At 30.8% G+C, this 24,858-nt stretch overlaps 2 protein-coding genes across 2 annotated transcripts; both read right to left on the bottom strand.

The window, feature by feature from the left end:
• Nucleotides 1-3,811: 3,811 nt before the first annotated feature.
• Nucleotides 3,812-5,650, bottom strand: LOC132940874 (serine protease snake-like). Its single transcript, XM_061008671.1, has 6 exons — nucleotides 5,623-5,650; nucleotides 4,958-5,145; nucleotides 4,758-4,870; nucleotides 4,373-4,635; nucleotides 4,114-4,280; nucleotides 3,812-4,031 (listed from the first exon to the last, which is right to left on the bottom strand). Exons 2-6 carry the CDS (start codon nucleotides 5,120-5,122, stop codon nucleotides 3,858-3,860), a joined length of 882 nt encoding a protein of 293 aa, XP_060864654.1. The 5' UTR covers nucleotides 5,123-5,145; nucleotides 5,623-5,650; the 3' UTR covers nucleotides 3,812-3,857.
• A 10,592-nt stretch (nucleotides 5,651-16,242) lies between these two features.
• Nucleotides 16,243-24,349, bottom strand: LOC132941160 (ribosomal protein S6 kinase 2 beta-like). The gene is made up of 16 exons (XM_061009096.1): nucleotides 23,651-24,349; nucleotides 20,309-20,596; nucleotides 20,168-20,249; nucleotides 19,951-20,111; nucleotides 19,740-19,846; nucleotides 19,473-19,650; nucleotides 19,250-19,415; nucleotides 19,022-19,177; nucleotides 18,818-18,966; nucleotides 18,563-18,685; nucleotides 18,401-18,490; nucleotides 17,984-18,142; nucleotides 17,632-17,870; nucleotides 17,456-17,573; nucleotides 17,250-17,387; nucleotides 16,243-17,184 (listed from the first exon to the last, which is right to left on the bottom strand). The coding sequence occupies exons 1-16, from the start codon at nucleotides 23,717-23,719 to the stop codon at nucleotides 17,071-17,073; spliced, it is 2,337 nt and encodes a 778-aa protein (XP_060865079.1). The 5' UTR covers nucleotides 23,720-24,349; the 3' UTR covers nucleotides 16,243-17,070.
• Between the last annotated feature and the right edge of the window lie 509 nt (nucleotides 24,350-24,858).

Here is a 24,858-nt window from a genome sequence, read left to right as displayed (position 1 = left end):
CGATTGTTCTTCGTTTGTTCACGTTTGTTCCATCCCTGATCCCTGATCCCTGTTCCTAATTTATAACTGATTTACAGTAGGTCTCAATAACAGTCTAGCGTCTACTAAACGACTGAGCGTGTTTAAAACTGTTTATCTCATTACTTAAGTCAATATAATATAACTATAATATCATAATCATCAATAATTGTTAAGTTATGACAACTCTGAAATGTATGTTAAGTTAAAATAATAGTTTGCAAAATTTGATTTAATTATATGTTTAGAACACATATTATATTCACATTGTGCCTGTCCGTTAGTTATACCAATATACATAGTGACGATTAATGATTTAAAGATATTTATTTATTGTCCATATTTACTAGCTGTACATCAATTGTATATGGAATAATTAGGTATTGTATATGTAGAGTAATTTAGCTTTCCTAACTTGTTTTTAGTTGAAACTTCAAATAGTTAACAGCTAACATATGAAAATTAAAACAATTAATAAGATAGTGGGCAAGTGGATGTCGCTCTGTTGTACAGTAGTGTACAAGAGGATCCCTGTAATGGATGGTATTACATTTTAATTCAATGATATAATATCATTGTATACGAAAACACGATTCTGATTGGAGACGGTTTGTCAGTCTAGGATATTTTATATTATATTTATATTGTTATAACTTATTATTAATACGGTAGCCGGTAAGTTGAATTAAAATTATAAAACTACAAAAAAATAACTAAAATCGTTATACTTGGTTATTTAATAATATGTTATTTCGTCCAAATTTCAACATAAAATAACTATAAAAAAGGTGGATAAGTGGATGTCGCTCTGCTGTACAGTAGGTTACAAGTGGGTCACTGTAATGGATGGTGTTAAATTTGAATTCAATGATATAATATCATTGTATAAGAGAAACGATTCTGAGCGAAAACGGTCAGTCAGCCTATGATTTTACCAAGTATATTTGATGATACTATTGTGAATAAAGTAATTTATATATAACCTATTTACTCGGAGCCTTGTTTTAAATTTTCAATCTTTAGCCATAAAAGTTAAACATTTTATACATTTTTAACCACAAAATAATTAATAAATTATAAATTTGATAAATGTTGTCAAAATTTGAACTTTAAATGCTTATAAAAAAAAATTGTGCCTATGTATTTTTAATATTTTTCAACTGCTATTAGAACGATATATCAGGAGCCTTATATTAAATTTTCACGCTTTTTTACCCAACAAATAAAAATTTATTGATATTTATAGAAAAAAAAAACTAAAAAAATTGAAAACTGACAATGTCCGTAAACAGCTCAAAAAGAGTCAAAATATTTTGTAAATTTTATTGTGTATAGAAAATGCTAATATGAACATTCAGTGAAATTCTCAAGTATCTACAGTCATTCGTTTTTTAATTACAATAAAATAAGAAAATTGTTACATGAGAAAACGAGTAAATATCAAATGTTGTAAAAATATAAATTTCAGACGCTCATAAAAATTTAATTTAAGTTTCTTCTAGACATTTTTTTTTTGATAAAGGTAGACAAACTTATGAGTAATCTTATATTATATTTTCAAATCTTAGATTTAAAAAGAAAAATTTTTATGAATTCTCAACTCAAAATAATTTGCTATTTTTCGTGATTTTTCCGTATTTTGTCAAAATTTGAACTTTAAATGCTTATAATTAAAAACTGTGACTAAGGATTTTTAATTTTTTTCATTTGCCTTTGAAACAATAACCTAGGAGCCTTCTATTAAATTTTCAAGCTTTTTTACTCAACAGATAAAATTTTATTGATATTTATAGAAAAAAAAACTAAAAAATTTGAAGACTGACAATGTCCGTAAACAGCTCAAAAAGAGTCAAAATATTTTGTAAATTTTATGGTGTATTGAAAATGCTAATATAAACATTCAGTCAAAATTTCATGTCCCTACGATCATTTGTTTTAGAGTTACACCAAAAATCAAAATCTATTTTCTCGAAAACAGATTTTGCGTATAAATTCCCGTTTTTCCATAATTTTTCTTTTGTTTTTCACGTCGCTTGTGAAAACCACTGGGAAGTTTTTACTTTTGACCCCCCAAAGTACCAACTAGATTCACTTTCCTATCAGAAAAGTTACTATTGAAGAAAATCCAAGCACTTTTACTGTCCTAAAAGGTGATGACAGACACAAAAATAAAAAAAAAAAATAAAAAAAAAAACACACATCATTGTAGAATCAATACATTCATCGCTTCGCTCAGAATCTAAAACTGTGTTCATGTATATTATTTCTTAGTTAAAAAATTAACTATTTACGTGTAACCTTATTTTAAATTTTCAATCTTTACAAGTACAAATTTGATAAATTATGTCAACATTTGAACTTTAAAAGATTATAAAAAAAAACTTGCCTACGTGTTTTATTATTTTTAAACTGATATTGTAACAATGTATGAGGAGTTTTGTATTACATTTTCGAGTATTTTAACCTAACCTAACCTAACCTAACTTACGAATAAAATTGTAATAACATTTATAAAAAAAAAAAACTAAAAAAAATGTCCGCAAACAACTCTAAACGTGTCAAAATATTTTGAAAATTTAATCAAGCGTAGAAAATAATAAAATAAACATATGGTGTAAATTTCAAGTGTTTACGGTATCCGTTTTTGAATTACAACAAAATAAGAAAATCGCTATATGAGGAAGAGTGATTATTCAATATTGTAAAAATGTGAACTTCAAACGCTCATAAACATTTAATTTGACTTTTCGAAAAAGGTAAACAAACTTATGAAGAATCTTGTATTACATTTTCAAATTACAGATTTAAAAATACAATTTTTTATGAATTTCTGACTCAAAATAATTTTCACATTATCGTGATTTTTACGTATTTTGTCGAAATTTGAACTTAAATAGTTGTTTCACGACGCTTTTGAAAATTACTGTGAATTTTTAACTTTCGACTCCTTAATATACCAACTAGATTAATTTTCCTAAAAGAAAAAATAATGAATTAGAAAATTGAAGCAATTTCAAACTGTCCGAAAAAGTGATGTCAGACACACAAAAAACACACACACACATCATCGTCGTAAAATCAATAAATCCATTGTTCTATTCGAAATCTAAAATTACTGTATGGTAAATGATAGTTTCGAAGGATCATTTAATAGGTTAACTTGTAAGCACGTTTATCTACCGAAAAAGATAGAAAACGCATGTGGTGAGTTGGGCAGGCAACCAGACTTGCATGCGCTAATGTCGGATTCAGGCGATGGATGTATGAGAGCGCCCTTCTTTAAGGTTGATAGGCAACTCAACAATACATCAGCGACAACTATAATATGAGTATTGTGAGTATTATCGACGAGACAGACAATAATTATCAAGGACGAGTGACAACAAGAATAAGAAACGCATGTGAAAATCAATGGATTTGTGCTATAGGTACAACAGGGAATATGATAATGCAGTTACATTTGAAGATGGGAATGCCATTGTGATCGGAGTGGTTAGTTGTGGTCAAAATATTTTGACTCGTTTCTATGATGTATTTATTATTAAAAATGTTAAGTATATAAATCTACAATTAAAACCTTATTTTTAAAGGTATATTGCAAAAACAAGTTATTAAATAGGTAGGTACACAAAATTATGTAATTAAACATATTATAATAACATTACTTAATAAGTAACATTTTTACTCGTAGTTTTATCGAGAATAATATTAAAATAATTATCAAAAAAAGAATTCATGTTTTTAATGTTTTAAATATTTCCATGATTAAATAATTATATGGATAGGTAGCAGTGCAAAAGTAGCAGATGGAAAACAATTTTTTTAATTTAATTACATTTTTAATTATTTAAAAACGCAATTTTTTCGATCCATGATATGTAGTTTGCTACTTTAATATAAATACCGGGGGTGTCCTTGTCACCACAAAATCTCCCAAAAGATGTAATTCCGTATTTTGTATACATTTCGGCGATGTCAGCATGTATTACTTGAAGAGGACCTCCCGAATCACCCTACAATTATTTGGATATTATTTAACTATATATAGTCATACAGATTATACAGACACATCATTACAACTTTCATAGTTTGTACCGTACAACTGTCTCTTTTGCCATCAAACAAACCCGCACATATCATACTGTCAGGTAATGCGCCAAATTGTAATTTTGAATTATTATTTGTAAAATAACTTTCATTGCACTGTTTTATCGGTAAAATATCCAAATATACTTTTAACAAAGTGTCACTGACCGGTCCACCTGTAAAAAATTTAATTTAAAAAAAAAGACAACTTTTTACTTACTACAATGATTATAGCTACTGGTTCTTCGGGGAAATCATATAAACTAACCCGTAGAAATTCGTCCCCAACCAGTAACTATCTGTTTTGACGGCGTTAAAAACGGATCCGAATTGAGACAAATTGGTCGCACTTCTTCGGAGAATTCGACGTCCCTTTCCAAACGGAATAGAGCAATATCGTTGTAAAGCGAAGGAGGCTTATAATCGGGATGTATTACATGTTCCACTATTTGATAGTCCTTGGGACGATGTACGTTGCTTTCATTGAAGACTGTTGCCAAAACTCCGAGGCGAGCCCAACGAGCCATATTCCTTAAATTAAAAAAAAACTAGTTTCTAGTTTTATCTATGATAAATAACGGACAGCACACACTATTTATTTTCAGTTGGACTTCACTAGTATTTACTATTTAATTTGTATTATCTTATTTTACCCAGAACTCTGTAGACAGTGCGCAGCAGTCAGTATCCACCTTTCGCTTATAAGCGAACCTCCACATCTCCAGTCATCTGCATTCGTTGTGGTGGCACCATAACCTAATAATGCCTATATAGTTATACATTTACAAGTTTACAACAATAAATAATAGCTATATCTATCTCGACGGAGAATATGTTTATGATTCAATACTACCATGTGTGGAAATTCTCGTAGTTTAGATTCTATACCACCATACACATAAGAGTAGAACTTAGTAGGCCGAGATTTAAGTAGATTATGTGTATCGTTCAATTTCAGCAACTCTTGATTTTTAAGTGGTTTATGATCCATTGGCACAGGAAGATAGTCAAATTTCATTGATTGGAAATTTTTATTACATCCTGCAAATGATTTAATTGATTATGTTTATTTCAATAGGTAAGTGTGATTAGGTATAGGCGTGTATCGTGTATGTATCAGTATATACCCAAAATCAGTAAAAACTGAAATCGTAATTATTAAATATCTACAATTAAACTTCATGTCTGTAAAACAAACTATTTTTGATTTTAGTAAAAACTACAAATATGGGACTTTGTATTACCATTTTTTAATTCTACAATTTTAATGATATTAACAAAATTTGAACATTAAACGATAAAAATATTAATTATCATTCCATAAGAACATGTGAAAAACAATTCCGAGCGTAGACACGTGTCGTGTGACATTCCAATTTTTAAAAATATTATATAATTTATATATATTTTTTAAACTACAAATATTAATCTTATTTTCTTATTAATAACACTACTGTTGAAGCTAATTATTTCCAAAAACATTGCATATAACATACACATCTTTTTTAATGAAATTACCTTAAATTCGCCGATACACTTTTTAAATAATTATATTATACTAATCAACAGACTTGGTTAATTTTAAACAACGACAAATAAATGATTTAACACATTATATCATTATAATAATATGCAATTTCTTTATTCATAACGTAAGTAATCTTTTTAATGTATCGGATGAACCAGCAATGGAATTAATAATAATGTTCTTTATCAATCTCTATATCTTTCTGGACATTCATTAGCATTAATGGAGTTAAATGTACCATATTACGGTATGCCCGTATGTATAGGTACAACTATTAATAATTGAACTATAGAAGTGATACAACTCCGACCGGTATAAGCAGAATTCCAAAATATATATTTATAAATCATATTATTGTACGAGCGATAACATTATGAAAAACATGTAGTAACCAAAAATAGAACAAAAATAATTTACGAAAAATAATAAATAGGCAATCGCATTTATAGACATTATGATGCGATAATAGAATTTATCGTTGCATGACAACAAAACAGACAGGGAATACTTACATTTTAAAAACAATTATCCCAATAAACTGAAAGTATTCAATGTTAATAATTTTTTATTCTTTAAATTCTCTTTGCTCAATAATTGTATATTTTTGTGCGAGACACAATTACCAAAATTTAATCGCACATGTAGTGATGTAATAACCTATTGACCTAAAGAGCCTTTAACAATACCATAGACATATTAATGGCCCCCTGGGAAATTATATCCCCGCCCATCACTATTTGAGGTGCCTATGCTAAAATAAAAATAAAAAACTTACTCTAATAATTATTAGTTTTAAAAATTCTTAATTTAAAATACAGAAATTATACTATTCGTAGATACACAAATATTATTATTTTTTTTTTTTTTAGTAAGCAATCGTAGCAACTAGCAATCGTTATTTAGTTAAAAATATATTTTACGATTCTCAAATATACCTATAATGACTACAGTAGCGTTGAATCTTTATTTGTCATGTTTGTACTAATATACAAATGTTGTACATTTATGATTTATCCAATACGTATAAAGTATATCGACGTACCTTCGTTTAAGCCAAGATTTTTTACTACTTTTTGTGATGATGTGTTGAAAATGCATAAGACAATTATTAATGTAATGTAAAATAATATAACTTTAAAAACTATATCATTTCCCATTTTCAAATAAAATATCATACACATAACCTCTGAATACGTATTCCAGTTATATAAATGACGAGTCGTCGTATGGTTAGGTTAGGTATATTCTAGTACATAATATTATTAAATGTATAATATATTATTTATATTATTATGAAAACAAATTAACACCGGGAGCGCTGTCATAGGTACTAGTGGTTAGGCGGGTTCCCCCCACGTGGAATCAGGTTATTATCATCAGCTCGTATGCATTTTCCCGACATTTCGTATACGTTTTGCTTTAAGTGAAGTGTATTCGATAATATTAGTAGAAATTGTACTTACCGACGTATACAGTTTAGTTGCCCCAAAACCTATAAAGTTAGTAATTATACTAAGTATTTTTAAAATCTTTACGTATTGCGCTCAAATTCTGCATAAGTTTTTTTATACGCATTGAAACCTGTTTGGAGGGATCTTTCATAAATAATCGAAAAAAAAAAAATTCCCATAAATAAGAACCACCCTAGTGAGTACTACTAATGACTACAGGCTATATGTATACGTAGTGGTGCGAGTGTTCAATGTTATAGTAGAGGCGTAGAGCTGCGCAGTACATTTACTCAAGTGCGGTTACGAAACTACGATCTAGGGTTATTTACTAGGGTGAAATATATTTTATTGGGGAGGTATTATTAATTGTTGTATTTTATAAAATATAACCATGTATTTCGTTATTATAAAAAATAAATGAAATAAATAAAATATGGGACCTTTTCCGTTAATTCACTACCACCACTTTTTTTCGGTTTTTCAAAGTTGCAGCGATTACGCGTGTATCGGCACTCGTCGCTCCGCTCCGCAAATCGAAAATATCCCCCGACTTGCTATGCAACACCACGTCAAGTTGGTCACAGGTTGACCACCGTATATCCACTCTTAATAACAATACCTTCATTTTACAACGACTATTCAACTTAAATAATATTTATATAATACGTATTAAGAGTGGATATACGACGGTTACCCTGTGACCAACTTGAGGCGGAGCTGCACAGCAAGTCGGGGGATATTTTCGATTTGTGGAGCGTAGCGACGAGTGCCGATACACGCGTGATTACGGCAGCAACTTTGAACTTCCATAACTTTAATAATACCATTGAGAGTTCTTGGAGCAAAATAAAATCATGGAATAATAAACAGTGGGATACCTACCTACCGATTATTATTCACTACGGAAAAACCAAAAAAAAAAAATGTTGGTAGTGAATTAATGGAAAAGGTCCAAATATGTTATAATGTATACTAAAGTATTGGCATCAGATAACAATATTTATGTACCCTGACTCCGTGGATACATTAATATAAATATATATATATATATACTAGCTGACCCGGCAAACGTTGTTTTGCCATATCAATTATATCTAATGAATATTTTGGTATTCAAATAAAAAATAATTAAATTATTGTAAGTGTGTGGGAATGTCGTATACTGGTTTATGACTGAGAGATGAATGGAGCACTGTGAAAGATGACGGCCCATAAAAATAACAAAACACCAAATATTAATTTTTTTGAATTCATTGTAAAAAATGTTAGCTAATAAATTTAAAATTACATCTCTATCATAAATTATAAAAATTTAAAAAAATATTATCAGTCTCTTAGTGCAATGGAGTGTACGATATTGTAACTACAACGTGCATCCACGCGATTGGCAAGTGCGCTTTCGGAGTCCTCACCGCCCATAAAGTAAATTTGTAAATATTTATGTGGTTCGTTTGGCATTGGTAGCAATGAGCCCGCTCTATGATAAACTTGGCCTTTGATTTTGAATGTTGAATTAAATTGTTGACCATTTTCAGCATTATTTTTTAACTATTTCTGTTGCTCCGAACGATGTCATCGGGAAACATGAATTGAATGTTCGAATTGACTTCAGGAACAGGTCAGAATCTGGATCCGTACCGATAAGTAAACCGTTCAATGGTTCGGGTGGTGTTTCAATTTCCGGTAGATGCACTCTTCCGGACGCGCAACACACACCGGCTGGCTCATTTTTGAACTTGAGCGGCGCATTACAATGCGGACATTCCTTGTCCACCAATCTCTACTTTCGAATGAGCGTAATATTTAATATCGAGCCCATACTCGAATGCTAGACGAAGGAATGAATTGGAAGTAAATGCTCTATGTACTTGTTGACGTTGTCGGTCATTAATATTGCTCAGCGTGCGTCAACTACGAATCGACGCGCTTCTATAATCGTCTTTTTTGATTTTGTTCAGCTTGTGCCTCACTCAATCGCACCATGTTCACACGTACATTTTCATCATTCGGTTGGATTTGTACGTCTCCTCTTTGTGCTCTTCTATCTCGCATGATTGTACTTTTGGTCGTTGGACGGGCCCAATCACACCCCTTGCGTCTTGCTGGCACTGTACAAAATACACAAATCGATCCAATTAAAGTTCATAATTATAATATGTGATTATTAACCTTTCTTATAAATGAGAGAGAAAAAAAAATTGTGTTAGACCGGCCCATTCAACGGTCGAGTCGTTTCTGATGAATTCGTTAAATGCGATAAATACGCGGTCGTTTAATATTATGGGTATACACTATACATATTACATAATTGGTAAATTATATTATATAGTTCGATAAATTTCTCGGAACAATTATATCAACAAACCGATAAAAACCAACAAAAAGGTCATGTTGCAGGTAGGTGGAAACGTAATTTACATGTTAAATATATTTATTTTTTTTTTTATATTTTTATTAAAAGAATAATTACAATCTATACAAACATTTTATACCATAAGTAATTTTTTGATGGAGAATAGCGTTGATATAACAGAGAGGGAAGGTACTCAGTAGTACCACCCGACTATGTTAAATATTAAAAAAAAAAATATTTGTGGTGAGCCACCCTTAACACCTAGGGGTATAAAAAAAAGTTTACATCACTCTCTGAGACCTACTTAATATACACAAAAGATTTCATGAAAATCGGTCCAGCCGTTTCGGAGGAGTTTGGTAACAAACATTGTGACACGAGATTTTTATATATTAGATTACGCATGATACGATAATGCTTAACCATGAATCTACAGTAGGCATGTCATACCTTTATCTACATTAAAAGTAGAACACTAACATCGAGTGTATAAAAAAAACGATCACTCGTCATTGTAAAATCTATTAGTTCATGGTTGAACCAATCTGAATCGAAAAAATGAAAGTCAACTTTTTAATATGATTACATTTTTAGTTATTTGAAAACGCTATATCTTCGATCCAATATATGCAGTTGCAGGCTACTCTAGTACAAACAGCAGGCGTATTCTTGTCGGCACAAAATTTCCCAAAAGATGTAATCTTATTTGAAATGGACCTCCCGAATCGCCCGCCCTACAGCAATATTATTGATATTAATTAGTTACTCAGTTTTGTACAGAGCATTACAACTATCACATTTCGTACATAAGTGTAATAAGTGTCTCTTCTGCCATCAGACGAACCCGCACATATCATACTGTCACGCAGTATGCCGAATTTATATTTTAAATTATTTTCTGAAAAATAACATTCATTGCACTGTTTTATCAGAAAAACCTCCAAAACCACTTTTGACAAAGTGTCACCAAGTGGTCCAGCTGAAAAATAAATTAATAACAAAATGTTAACGTTTGACTTACGTCTTTATCGTTGGCTATTGGTTTTTTAGTAGGAGTCATATTATAAACACTATAAACTAACTCGTAGCAGTTTGTCCCCAACTAGTAGCTATCTGTTTTGACGGTGGTAAAGACGGATACGAGTTGAGACAAATCGGTTGCACTTCTTCGGAGTCCAAAAGAAATAGATCTATATCGTTGTATATCGAAGAAGATTTATAATCGGGATGTATTACACCAGTGACGGCTTGAACTTTTTTTTTCTTGACTCACATTTAATATTTTTACACCAAATTTTTACACCAAGTTTTTCACTGCTCTCCAAAAGGTGAATTCATAGTTTTTTAGCGGATAAGTTATGCCAGTTATAGGTATTTAAAATTGGTATACACAGTAAATATTATATAACCCTGTATCACCCCTGAACCATATAATAATATTGTACTTATATTACATATCAATATATTTATATTCCATTCTTTACACATGCGGGTACCGGGATTAACCGCTTAACCTAATGTTGGCTGTTACTGTACGACTTACGCTGATACACATGTAGTCCATATAGAGCTGAACATTATAATATTTCTAATTGAATTACCAACTTTTAAAACTTCTTCAAACTAACTTTCCCAACCACAGGACACCCACCCACCCACCCATTAATATTTCTATGAATCACATGATTCAAATATACCTCCTTCGAGCCGCCACTGTATTACACGCTCCAGTGGGGCTCTACTATTTTATAGTATTTAGGACGATTTGCGTTTCTTTCACTTAAGAATCTTTCTAAAACTCCGAGACGAGCCCAACGAGCGATATTCCTTAAAATTAAAACAAATTCCATGATAAATAACGGATAGCACATATTATTGATTTTAAATTATTTATATCATAGATTTTAAAACGTAATACAAGGTTCCTCATAAGTTTCCCTACTTTTAACGAAAAAATAAGTTTGACGGTAAGTCAAATTAAGTTTTCGACATTCGCCCATAAATTAACAAATTCACATCGAACGATCATCTTATTATATATTCTTGTAATTCAAAATCAAATAACCGTAGATAGGTAGGTACTAGACATTTTCATCATATTGTTTATTTTATCATTTTCTTTTTAAATGATTTTAATATAAAAATTAGGAGACACTTTCAAATCTCGAGGTAAATATCTATCTTAAATACAACAAGAAAACAGAAAATTTTACCAACGTAAAAATTACCTTTTTCAATTTTTTTACCCGTTTAATTTGAAAAGTAGGTGCTGGACATTTTTCATTTTAACTTCATTTAGTGAACTCCGACTTACAATTTAAATTCAATTTGTTACCACAAACTATCACAAGTATCGTACCATCTTTAAAGTTGAAGATTGACGCATTTTTTTGCCTCAAAAGTTGATAAAAAACATAAAAATCAAAAAATCTCTCTTCTTAAGAATCTAATATTTTGTGCGTAAATGAGGCAGAAACCTTCTTAATAAATAAAAAAGGAGTGGAAAAAAAGTTATTTAAAAAAAATTGTATACAATATATACATATGTATACCTAATTTCTAATCGATTTCGGGTACTTTTAGTTATAGGTGTATAACATATAAATGTATAATATAAATTTGATAATGTGTGACCATACTTTCATCGGCAGATATTAATGTTGTAGATTTACTTTTTGGTATTACAAATTTGTACGATGTGTTTATTATTAATAATGATGTAATCTTAGTCTACAATTTAAAAATCATTTTTAAAAGTATACCTATTGCAAAAATAAATTAATAAACTGGAGCTTAAAAGTATAGGTACAATTAAACATATTATAATAACATAAGGTACTTAAATTACATTTATTAAATTTTTTAGTTTTTACTCGTAGTTTTATCAACAATTATAAATTATAATATTATAATGATTATCAAAAAATTGTTCATGTTTTCACTATTTTTATATTTCCATGTTTAAATAATAATTAACAGTGCCGCAAGTCGTTACTACTAAGAAGGGCTTCGGAACGAAAAATTTTTTAGGACGTTCAATAAACTGACATAATCAGGGGGCCGTCCCTGCAAGGTTTTTCGGCGGCAGGGTCAAATTAATGTGGGGCTTCGATCATCATAATACGGTAGTATTTAAGTCTTTTGTCGGGACAGAAAACTCAATAACGGTTGTTATTGATAACTATACATCAAGACTTTAAGGGCCAAGGGGGGCCCCTAAATAAAATTACACAAATGGAGCCTGTGGCAAAATGGTTCAGTTTCCCTCCCCCCAGGCACTGAATGGCCCTGGACATAATCGTAATAAATTATTATTTTTAATATCTCAATCATTTTGATAATATTTTTCGATGTATTTTTTTGGATAACCGTAATTTTAACCTACTGTACAGTAGAGCGACACCCACTTGTCCACCTTTTTTACTATTAATCCCTCAAAGTTCCAAGTTTCAACTATAACTTATAAGTTCAGACAGTACAAATAAAACGCATATAATTTTAAAAACCAATGTGTTCATCACTCCGCTCAGAATCTTAAAAATGTTTTCATGATTATATTCCACAAACTTTGAGGATTCTACCTATTATGTGTATTTTTGCACTTACTACTTAGTACTTACTAGTATACACATTAATCATAAGGCTGTATATTTTTTCAATATTTTATGTTTATACTAATTTACAAATGTTGTACAACTATCAATATTTAAATATTTTGAAACTCCCGCAATATTATTTAAAATTTTACTATTTATATCTCCACAAAAAAATATTTTTGTGTCATATTTGCAATTATTCAGTATCTAGAACTTTAATAAAATCGCCAGCTATCAAACTATATAGATGATCTAAAAACTCCTAATAATTTATATATACATTTGAATATTATAATAAAAATGTATTTCAAGAGAATAAATGACGATTTTTGTCGTATGATACGCTAGTATATATAATATTAAATTATTAATTTTGTATTAAATTTTGTGTGATGGGAACTGTGTTCTGTTATAGTGTTACGCCATATTTATAGTACAGACTATATCTAACAGTATAACATAATAATAATATATACGTGGGCAGTATATAGTGACTGGTAAGATGTCAATGTTATAGTAAAGGTGCACGGTAGGTGCATATGAAATTTTAGAAATTGCAATTGAGCGTTGCTTACAGTGTACCTTGAAATATGCAATAAGCATTTATTAAAATTCTGGTTGTTTAATAAACTAGGTACCTACCTTATAAATAAATATTAAATCATAATAATTCAATTGTTTCAAACCGTACGACCGCTATACTCCTGTGATCTTCGATGTACTACCCTCTAGAACAGGGCTACTCAGGCGATTGTGTCCTGTATAATCGTATTACTATTTCAAACGTATTTGATAACAGCCTTTGTGCCTTTGTTGCTATATCGTCTTCGATTGTGTTGGTTTTTGAACGCGGGTCAAACGTTTTTAGGACCTGTAAAATATAACTTTGAAATCTTTATCGATATTGGTTTAACAACCAGGTTCATGTAGTGGGAATAGCTAAGCAATATCACCCCTTAACTTGATAGTATTAGGTAGGTAGGTATATAAATATTGACAGTCGTTTGATATTGAAAGAACGAATATGAGGTGTGTTGCAATTTACTAACACTTGGAATAAATATATAGGTACGAAAGTAGTTTGCTAGACCTAAAAAACTTCGCAGTTGTTTTATAGTGGTACCTACCTATACCCAGGTAGGGAAAGTTTCTGATGGCTATAAATGTCCTTCTTCTGTCGACTTATTTATACCTACCTTGACAATTAATAATATTGGCTGTGGTTCAATATGTTCTGCCGCTACTTTTTTGGTTCAGTATGTTATCTACCCGTCGTTTGTATCCATTGCATTATTTTTATTTAATTTAAAATACAAATATTTAGTATGGTATACGGGTAAACCTATGCATGCGTATAATGTTTAAATACAAAAATGTGTACTATTTAGCGGCGTTCGCACGAATTTGGTATTGGTAGAGGGCGGGGGAGGTGTCATAAAATAATTTATATTATATAAATGATAGAATATTTTTAATTTTTATTTTAAGGCATCAACTGCATTATAAAACACTGTGAATTTCAATTCCAGTACTACAAACTTATAATAGGAACCTTGTTTTCACTTTCAAGCTTTTTTACAAAATATACATTAGGTATTTCTTATAAAATAATTAAAATATCTACAAATAGCTCAAAAAGAGTCAATGTATTCAATTCACACCGTGTATAGAAAATTATAATATGAAAATTTTAAGTATCTATACAGTTATTCGCTTTAAAATCACAACAAAAACAGAAAATCGATGATGTCTAAAACTTGTTTTGCGTAAAAATTCAAGTTTTTCCCATCTTGTATATATACAAATGAATTGCTGTCCGCAAGTCTCGCTAAAACTCAAAATTAACTCGACAGATTCGAGTAATTTTTTTTTGTTCTGTTCGTAAATCTGTCAAGTCAAGGTTTGTACGAAAAAACATTTTTGAAAAGTCTACGGAATAAGTCAAAATATTTTAACGACCGAGATATGAACTCGACACCGTTACACTAATATTATAAACCATGAACTAACTATCTTCTTAGTTCATGTTATAATCGTATTGTCTTTATATACTCTATGGACAGATATAGTCTATAGGCACATAATACTCTATGGGCAGACCACAGACGTATATGTAAAATACTATGTTCTACATTGTTATTTTGTTATTTTTGCTCGACCGATTCAACCAATTTTTTTTCTGTTGTATTCGTAATTGTCAGGACAAGTATAAATTGTATGGAAGAAAATTTTACGAAAATCCACCGAAAAAATAGGAAACTGGAAGGAAAAATACGAGTGGCGCCAGCTGGTTCGGCCAAAAAAAAAAATAGGTAAACTAAATAATAACATATTTTTCACTATTTTTTGTTTATCGTAAGGTTGTGTTATTGCAGGTTATGATTGAACATAATTTTAGACCTGTAATTTTAGCCCTTGCCTACATTATATTTGGTCAAAACTATATGACTTGGTGAAAATGGTATTCCCTAGGCTAATTTTTCGACCGTTGTCCCGGGAATCTACACATGCACATCAAAATAACGTGTTAATAAAACATTCGTAATTAGTAATTACGTACGCACCTCGCGAGGTCTACAATATCTACCTAAAATATACTGCTCCCATAATCACAAGCGTGTATCAAGGACAACGCCGGCTATAAATTATGATATAATATAATCGAACGTGTCCCGACCAACCTCACCGTAGATCCTAAATAATGATAGCTCGAGTCTTGCAATTTTCACGGTACCTTCGTGAAGTGTGCACTAAGATAGAATTTTCCAGAATTCGAATTTTAAAGCGGTGCTGGCACAGTTATTTTGAGATCAAAGATGATCGATGAAAATTTTTAAGTTTTGGACATCATACACCGAATAAACCGAATAAACGAATTGAACGGGATCAGCTAGTAATTATTAATAAAAGTATCGGGAATATTTTAATTTTTATTGCCATCCCTTAATTATCACCAAAAATCATTTTCCAAACCAGAAATTATATTCAAGATTAACATTCGAGCGGTTTTACTGTTCCAAAGGGTGATGAGTGATGACACATAAAAATATTTTAATAAAATAAAAACACCATTGTAAAACGAATGCATTCATCGCTTCATTATATGAATCTAAAATTATGAAATGGTTTGGACATCAAACACCTTAATTACAAATGGTTGGAAGTATAAGTTTCCAGGAATAATAACAACAAATTGTTTGAGAAAACAAATGAACCATATCAAATACATAATATATTTCTTAAACCTGAATTATCAAAAAACTTATTTGATAATACAGATTTTCAAAATTTTAATACAAGTACATTTTTAATTAAAATATAAATAATATGTAGTAATTTTATTTAATTACCTAAACTAATTACTAATTAATACAAATTGACTAAACTATGAAATGTACCAATGACATTTCCTTATTGCATAATATTAGCCATTGGCAGCCATATACTGTTATAATATAAGCCAGTAAAAAAAATTTAATATAAGAGAGAATCTGTGTAAACAATACAATTTAATACTTTTAACAAATTTGTATATTTTTAAACATAAAAAATATAATTACATTCTTGTATACTTTGTAAATGTAATTAATAAACATAACAACAAACTTACTTGGAATGTTTAATACTGTTTATTATAAGCACATGTGAATAAACCATTTGTAAAAAATAATGTTATGAACATCATAACGTCAGACTTAATAATTGATGCTCATCTAGCTTTTTTCACTAACAGTATATACACATTATATAATAATTGAAATCCATTACATTTATATTGTCAATGTTAGCATGTTGCTTACATACCTTTTGTGCCGCGGTAAACAAATGAGTTTTCTCTGAACTTTGAGAATTAATAGAATAGTTTAGATATTATAAAGTCGAAAAGTTATTTTAAAAATATTAAAATACACTAAAAGATGCTAAATTTAAAATTGAAATATGATATTAAATGTATTCAATATAAGATAAATATAGAAGTTATAGAAATAGAATAAAAAGGAATATATAGTGTTATGTATAATAAGTAGTTATAAAGTATCATTTAGTACGTGACTTGTGTCGTCTTTGAGCCAGCTGACTTAAAACTACTGGTCCTAAATTAGGGGTTGGTGGTGACTGACTAACTGCTCGGTAAGTTGCTTCCATTGCCCCCTGAAACCAAAATAGAATATTTTCATAAACACTACTGTGAAAACATGTGCAATCATTTGAATAACCTTAATCTTGTACGATTCCTGCAATTGTATCTGATGTGTTGGTAATTTGTCTCGGTTCATTATCCACGGACTTAATAAAACCTGACAAGCTGTTGGCCTTTGATGAGGATCTATATGTAACAACTTTTTTACCAAATCCTGAAACACAAATTTGTCATTTTATTTAATAATACATACAAGACTGCGACAAAACACAAAAATAGTACCTTAGCTTCAGCAGACACTACTGTCCAGTTGCCAGACTTTAAATCTAGATTACTGTTGCCAATGCGATTTAGTATTTCAGTTGGTGTATCTTCAGGTCCATTAGCAAATGGAGTATGTCTGCATAGAACATAAGTCAATTTGTGAAGTTCACTGTTAAAGTTTGGGCAATACTCACCCAGCTAGTAATGTAAACAAAAGTACACCCAATGACCAAATATCACAAGCCGCATCATAACCTTGTCTTTTCAAAACTTCGGGAGCTACAAAGTTTGCGGTATAACAAGGAGTCATCAAAAGTCCATTATCTGCACGCAGTTGTTTGGCAAAACCAAAATCACATATTCTCAAAGCCTCAGGTGATGCACTTTCAGTAGCATAAAGAATGTTTGATGGTTTAAGATCTCTATGCACAACCTTAAATTAAAACCAAATACATATTACCAATACTGAAGTTAATAAAAAAATAAACAAAATATTGAATAATTTGTCTTTTTTTAAAAGTATTATTTCAATAAACAATAACTTACTCCACTTTTATGTAAATAACATAAAGTTGAAGTTACAACTTGCATTATGGCACTAGCTTCTCTTTCCGAGAAGTATTTCAACTTATGAAGTCTGTCAAGTAACTCTCCACCTCTCATATATTCCATCACTAAATACACAAACTTATCATCTTCATAAACCTTGTTAAAAAAATGAATGATAAATAAATATATATAATATTAATTTGAATTTAATTTAGATAAATATTATAGATCTAAAACTTTAACAACCAATCAATTTATTTTAAGCTTAGCTCAAGTATTAGATTTCGAGTTCCTCAATTATAGCTGTTTAAATTAAAATGATTCTAAGCTAAAAATTAAATATATGTTATATATTTTTCAAAGTTAAAAATTAATGTTGTTAAAATTGTTTATTAGGTGTTTTAAAATACTAACGTCTCTTAATGTAACTATATTATTGTGATGTCCATAACGTAGAAGAATTTCAACTTCTTCTTGGCAGTCTTTTTTTGATTTATCAATTATCTGAAAACAAAAACATCAATTATTTATTAACTAAACAATAAATATTAATATCACTATGATAAATATTCGCACCTTAACTGCATACTCAATACGAGTAGTTTTATGAACACATAATTTGCATAAAGAATAACTACCACGGCCAATTTCATGTTTGAATTCATATTCATCAGCCGCATTTCTTTTAGCATAAGGTAACTATGATTGTTAAAAAAAAAAAATATTATCAAATTTATAATAAATTATAACTTTTATTTTCTTGTACTTGTATACATTTAGAAAATGTTTTTGAATCATATTAAGATATTATTTATTCAGTTTTTATTTTACCTTTGAATAAGGTTCAGTTGCTTTAGTCGGTATTGTTGATGGTTGTTGGAGATTTAGTATGTCCTCCTCGCCAATTAAACAAGGAGCAACAAAACTGAATCCTCGAAATAGCTCATGGGCATTAGCACTTGGTGGAACACATGGAGAGTCTAAAATTGATATGATTATTTTTTATATATTTTCAAAAATAATTTAAATTTAAACCTTTGGGAGTTTTAGAAGTGAATTCACTATCGAAATAAAATGCATCATCAGCTCTACTAACAGCTGGTTTAAACGGTGGATGGATTGTTTTATGGTATAGGTTGTCCCAATTTATAGATGCGAAAAATGCATGATCTTTCAGTTCCTGAATACCAGCTAGAATAAAATATAAAATAAGCTATGATTAAGGATTAGATACTATTATTCATATAATTTTTTGTCACTTACAAGCTCCTAAACGATTACTAGGATTTCTTTTGAAAAGTACACGTAATAGAGCTTGAGCTTCATTTGACAAGAACTGTGGCATACCAAGTTTGGCGCGCAATATCTGTGACATTGTTTCTTTACGATTAGCGCCTTGGAAAGGCAAAGATCCAGTTAACATTTCATACTAAAAAAAAAGTATATTAATTTACAATATTTAAAATATTAAAACTGCATGATTTACCATCAACACTCCAAATGACCACCAATCAGCTACAAATGAATGACCTTTGCGATTTACTACTTCGGGGGCCATATATTCAACGGTTCCACAAAATGAATAAGCTTTTTGATCATCTAAAGGTAACTTGCTTAGACCAAAATCAGTCAAGGATATATGGCCATCAGCATCTAACAATATGCTAACATAAAGGATAGTTTTAATATTCATATTTATTATTTAATCAATAACTTACTAATCGATATGAATAAATCTATGTTTTTCACTTACTTTTCAGGTTTTAAATCTCTGTAAATTATTCCTAGGCTATGTATATGATCAAGAGCTAATGCTAACTCTGCTAAATAAAACTTAACATCTTCTTCGGTAAACATAACCTGAAATACATTTATATATATTTAATATATTTCAATGGTTAGCTTTTGTGGTTAAATATTACAGCAAAAATGTCTTAGTAGAAAATAAATTAAATATAACATACCTCTTTAGAAAGCCTTGTAAAAAGATCTCCACCACGTAAAAAATCCAAAATGAGGTAAAGTTTACCTTCAGTCTGAAATGCATAGTGTAACCGCACAATGAATGGATGTCGGACATCAACTAATATATTACGCTCCATTTTTGTTCTTATTCTATCCCTCACTGAAATAATTTAAATAATGTAAAAACTTACAATAATTAAATTAAATAAACCATACCTTTTAGAGTTGCTTTTTTTAATACTTTCATTGCATAAAGTGTACCATTATCTGGTCCAACAATTTTTCGAACCAAAAATACCTATATTTAATTTAAAATTTAAAAATGTGTTTTTCATATGAGTAATGTATATAACTTACTTTTCCAAATGATCCTTGTCCAAGAACTTTTAACAATTCAAACTGAGATCGTTCAGCCCTTTCATGTCCCTCTTTTATAAGTTCTTTTAGTTCAATTTCATGACCACTATTCTCATCAGAATCGTTTTGATTTTCATCCTGATCATCATCTAATTCATCAATGATTTCATCATCTTTATCCGGTCCTATACTTATATCGTTATGCAGACTTGAGGGATTGGATTGATTAAATGGTATTGGCTTTGACTTAGATGTACCTACAACCATGGCGTTGTTGCTAACTAGATTCTAAAACATTAATTAATACAAATAAATAAATAAGAAGAACCTTAAACAATATATAATAGAATAGGGCACACACTAAATTCTGAAGAAAATTGCCTTGAGTGTGAAATAAAATTATATTGTTAAAATGAAATCTGATATTTAATATTTATACACACACTTAGCTGCCAATTAAGATTAAGAAACCTGCTAATAACATCAGTAAAGAAGCCATTTTATATTATACTTGCGCGACAAAATAAAATGCAAGGTGGGTAGTTGCGTGTTATAACCCGCTACTGGCTATCTAAATTGCTCACCCCATATTCCATTTAAAATTCAATACAGTGATAAATATAATATTCTTGTTTTAAATTATATTGGATACTTTAAGTTCATTGCTCTACGTATAAGTTTATAATGCATTCTAGATAGATATTTTTATACTTTACACTGTTGATTTGCTATAAAACAAACACAACTTCTGGAAGAAGAACAAAGTTTGCAAACAAACAACAACTTGCAGTTGCTGTCAATATTAATTTTTAATGATTTGTATCAATGAATTAGTGTGAAACTGTACAACATTACGGGATAACTGTTACAGAGTAAATAACAGAGGGCAGACAATATAGATTTAAAATTTTTAGTAAATACAACATACAAATTACAACGAAAGAGAAAGATATTAATTATTCTTTTCAATTAGTCTACCATTCAAAATTGTACAATTAATGTTGTAAATTATTCTGGATACTTAGAACAAGGTATGTAAAAAGAACCGTAAAAACCTAATGATCAAAAACCAATAGAATAATAATTTAGACGATTGGGTTATTGTCCCGGTTATTGTTATACCCATATCTGGTTATATAATACAGTTTTTAAAAACAAACTGATTGGTGACTTGGGTGCATTATCTATTATCTGCTTACCTATTATGTTCAGGGATGGGCAACAGTAAAAAAAATAAATTTCTTGCTGGTATGCGGGCCAGGTTAATGTATGTCCTCTGTTTTTCACTCACTATTAGTCATTTCGTGATCCCTGACATAGAGAGACAAGTGATTAGCATATCATTGTAGGAAATCCAGATAATGAAAACAATAAATTACTTATATCTAAACCAGCACCCGTATTCAATAATAATAATTTTGTTTTTTGTTACAAATTTAAAAAATAATTTGTATTAGGTAATACTGCAGCGAAACACAGACCTTTTTAAACTTGTTTCGTGATTAATTTTATGATTCTGTCAATCAGCTTAGGAAAAAAGAAGAGGCAAATTTAAAAACTACCTAATTTGAACAAATTATTAATTTTTCCTTTTTTGTTAAATTCCAATAACATTTTTTTTTTCATTTGTACTTAGTATCTTAAGACGAAAAAAGCCTCACAATACATCAAAGAAAAAAGTGTATAGATACAAGATGTATCTAAAATGCTACAACCCCTAATAATTTTCCTAATGCAGTTTATTATTTTTTTTCATTTTTTTCGTATATACAATAGGAATTATAGAAAATAATAATATATATCTCTATAATAGAAAATGTATCTTTGAGATAACGCAGGCAAAAATTGACAAACCCCTACATTTATGTTCTATTATTTTTTTTCTTTAATGTACGTATGAATAAAATTGAACTAAAACAAAACATAATTTCATCTTAATATTCTATTATCTACAAATGATACTCAACTCGTCTCAAGTTATTTGTTTTTATTATCTACCAACTTAACGCGTCTTTTATGGCCGATCATGGGACAATAAAAAATATACCCAAGCTCTAATAATATTAATTATGCATTATGGAAAAACAAACTATACCTATTTAATTAACCTTTACATGTAAACCACTGGATTTTATAAGCCAGATTAAATGTTTTTAATTAAAATTTTTATAAAACCAAAAAGTTTTCAGAAACTAAAAGTTTAGGTCAAAAGTTTTTAATTTTTATATTGTTGTAATTTTTTAATGTGTAAACAATTAAATGGAATAAAAACGATTTTCCATAAAAAATAACATTCATTTTTCATATTTTTATACTCCATAAGCAATGTGTTAATATGATTGGATTTTTTACGGAATATCATCTTTTTTGAAAGGTTGAACTGTTTCTAAATTAAATTGACTTATTTGTACTTCTCTCCACAGAAACTTCATATCTTCTCATAAGCGCAAATAGGAGGGGGGGTCTTTAGGGGCTAAGCCCCCCAAAAATGTCCATAGCCCTCCAAAACATTTCCTAAATTTTGTTTTAAGCTTATTCAATATTATTAAAGTAAGACTTTAGCCCCCCAAATCTCAAACGCTATTTGCGCCTATGCATCTTTTTATTGTGATTTCAGATAAATTGTATCTAATGCAGTAATGCCAACTAAATTGAAAAATGTATGGTTCCAAACTTTGGTTGTAGAGTTAGTCCTATGATTCGATGCCTACTATTAAATTTTGGTAAAGATTTTAAACTAACAAAAATATTGTTAGGAACCTATTGCCTATAGGTAATATTATAATTTCAATTTGGGTCTTTTTTCTTGTTATCGTGTATTACAATTTACAATGCTGTTAGGTAGGTATAGCAGTTAATAAAAATACAAGAAACATATTTATTTTAAATTAAAAAAAATAACGCTAACATTCTGAATTACGTTCTAAATCATATTAGGTAAGGATTTTTATTTTAACTGAGTACCCGGGTAGTTAGTAATGTTGGATGACAAACGTTATGTCATCGTCGAGTTTTAAAATATGTTTCACAGGACCACTTTGACTGAAAATAACGTCGGAGCAAAGAAACCAGTTTTGGGAATACTTGCTGTTAGGTAAGTGAAACAGAAACGGTGACCCCACGATTAAATTCGCCGAGCATTTGCAGCAAGTGAGACGCATACCTAGGTATGTATAAATATTAATAATATTTACTTTCCCTTGAATCCAGCAAACCCCCCCCCCCCCGTGGGGTACACTTTCGCCGGACGAAAAGCTTAATTATTTTTTTGTCCTAAACCTTTTGGAACTACATTTCAGAACACACGACACGCAACAGCCTACCAGAATAATGATCACTTACGTTAGGTTCGGTTTGCAGCGACACTCGTTTCCAAGGATCGACCGAATCTCCGAGACCAGCGAGTGGCATAATATCGCACTAGAGTACGTACTTCGGGTAAAGTGTGCTGTAAGGCAGGAAGTGCCGTGGGGGCCGTGTGGCGGCCGCGAATTCGATTCGTGCGGGACGCGGAAGGACGTAGACGGGCCACACACACCTCGAGGATCTATCGTTCGGAACGGTCGATCGATCTGTAGCCGTTGTCGTTGTTGTCGTTGTTATGGTCGTCGTCGTCGTCGGGCGTACCGCGACCAGACATGGTACAGGTGTACACGACCGCGGACAGGGCGTAGGGCTGTAGACGGCGGAATTGGTGCGATGAATCTTCGGATGATAATATTGGAAAAATCGTAAGGAATTCCCGTCGGCGACTGGGGGGTGTGTGCGCGCGTGTCCGCGTTGTGTGCGAATGCGAGTGCGGATGGAAGTGGCACGGCCGCGCGGGCGACGGGAGGTGGACACCGGAAAAGAAAATATAGCTAATGACTAATGATACAATGTTAATAATGTTATGCGCTACGACGATTTACATGAATATCGTGTTGTTATCGGGCCGTCGGTGTGTGACAGGACGTGCGATAGATAGATTCCCCGGAACCTACAACAGGTACGGCGGAATAATAATACTCACACCAGCGCCGACGCGCGCACACGATACGCACACACACACACATGCGCGCTGTGCAGATGATATCGGTTATCACGTGACAGGTGTTTTCGTGCGTACAGTGTGCCGGCGGCCGTGGCGTGTAAAAACGTTTGGCGGCGACCGGCGAGTAGGACGTATTTCCGGTCGTCGTCGTCGTCGTCGTATTATAATCGTATAATAATAATAATATTGTATAATGAGTAATGATCGTATAATATATTGTGATATTTGATCCCATTACGATCGAAATCGCAACGCATTCATAATAATTTATATTATGCTGCTACAACGCATTATTATGCTGTAAAGGCGATCGAAACGGAAATCATTCGACTTGCTCATGGCTCTTGAATGTCGAAGCACACTTATAGGAGTACTATAGGAGAACTTACTGCAAAAAGCCGCACGCCCTTAGACCAGCCGTGGTCAGCAGTTGGTTTCTAAGGGCTTCCGCACCAGGCCCGGCTCAAGGGGCAGGCGACATAGGCCCACGCCTAGGGCGGTACTTGAGCAGCATTTT

Source organism: Metopolophium dirhodum, chromosome 3 (genome assembly GCF_019925205.1).
Source record: "Metopolophium dirhodum isolate CAU chromosome 3, ASM1992520v1, whole genome shotgun sequence".
Lineage (NCBI taxonomy): Eukaryota > Metazoa > Arthropoda > Insecta > Hemiptera > Aphididae > Metopolophium > Metopolophium dirhodum.
This window is presented reverse-complemented; position numbering and strand designations above follow the sequence as displayed.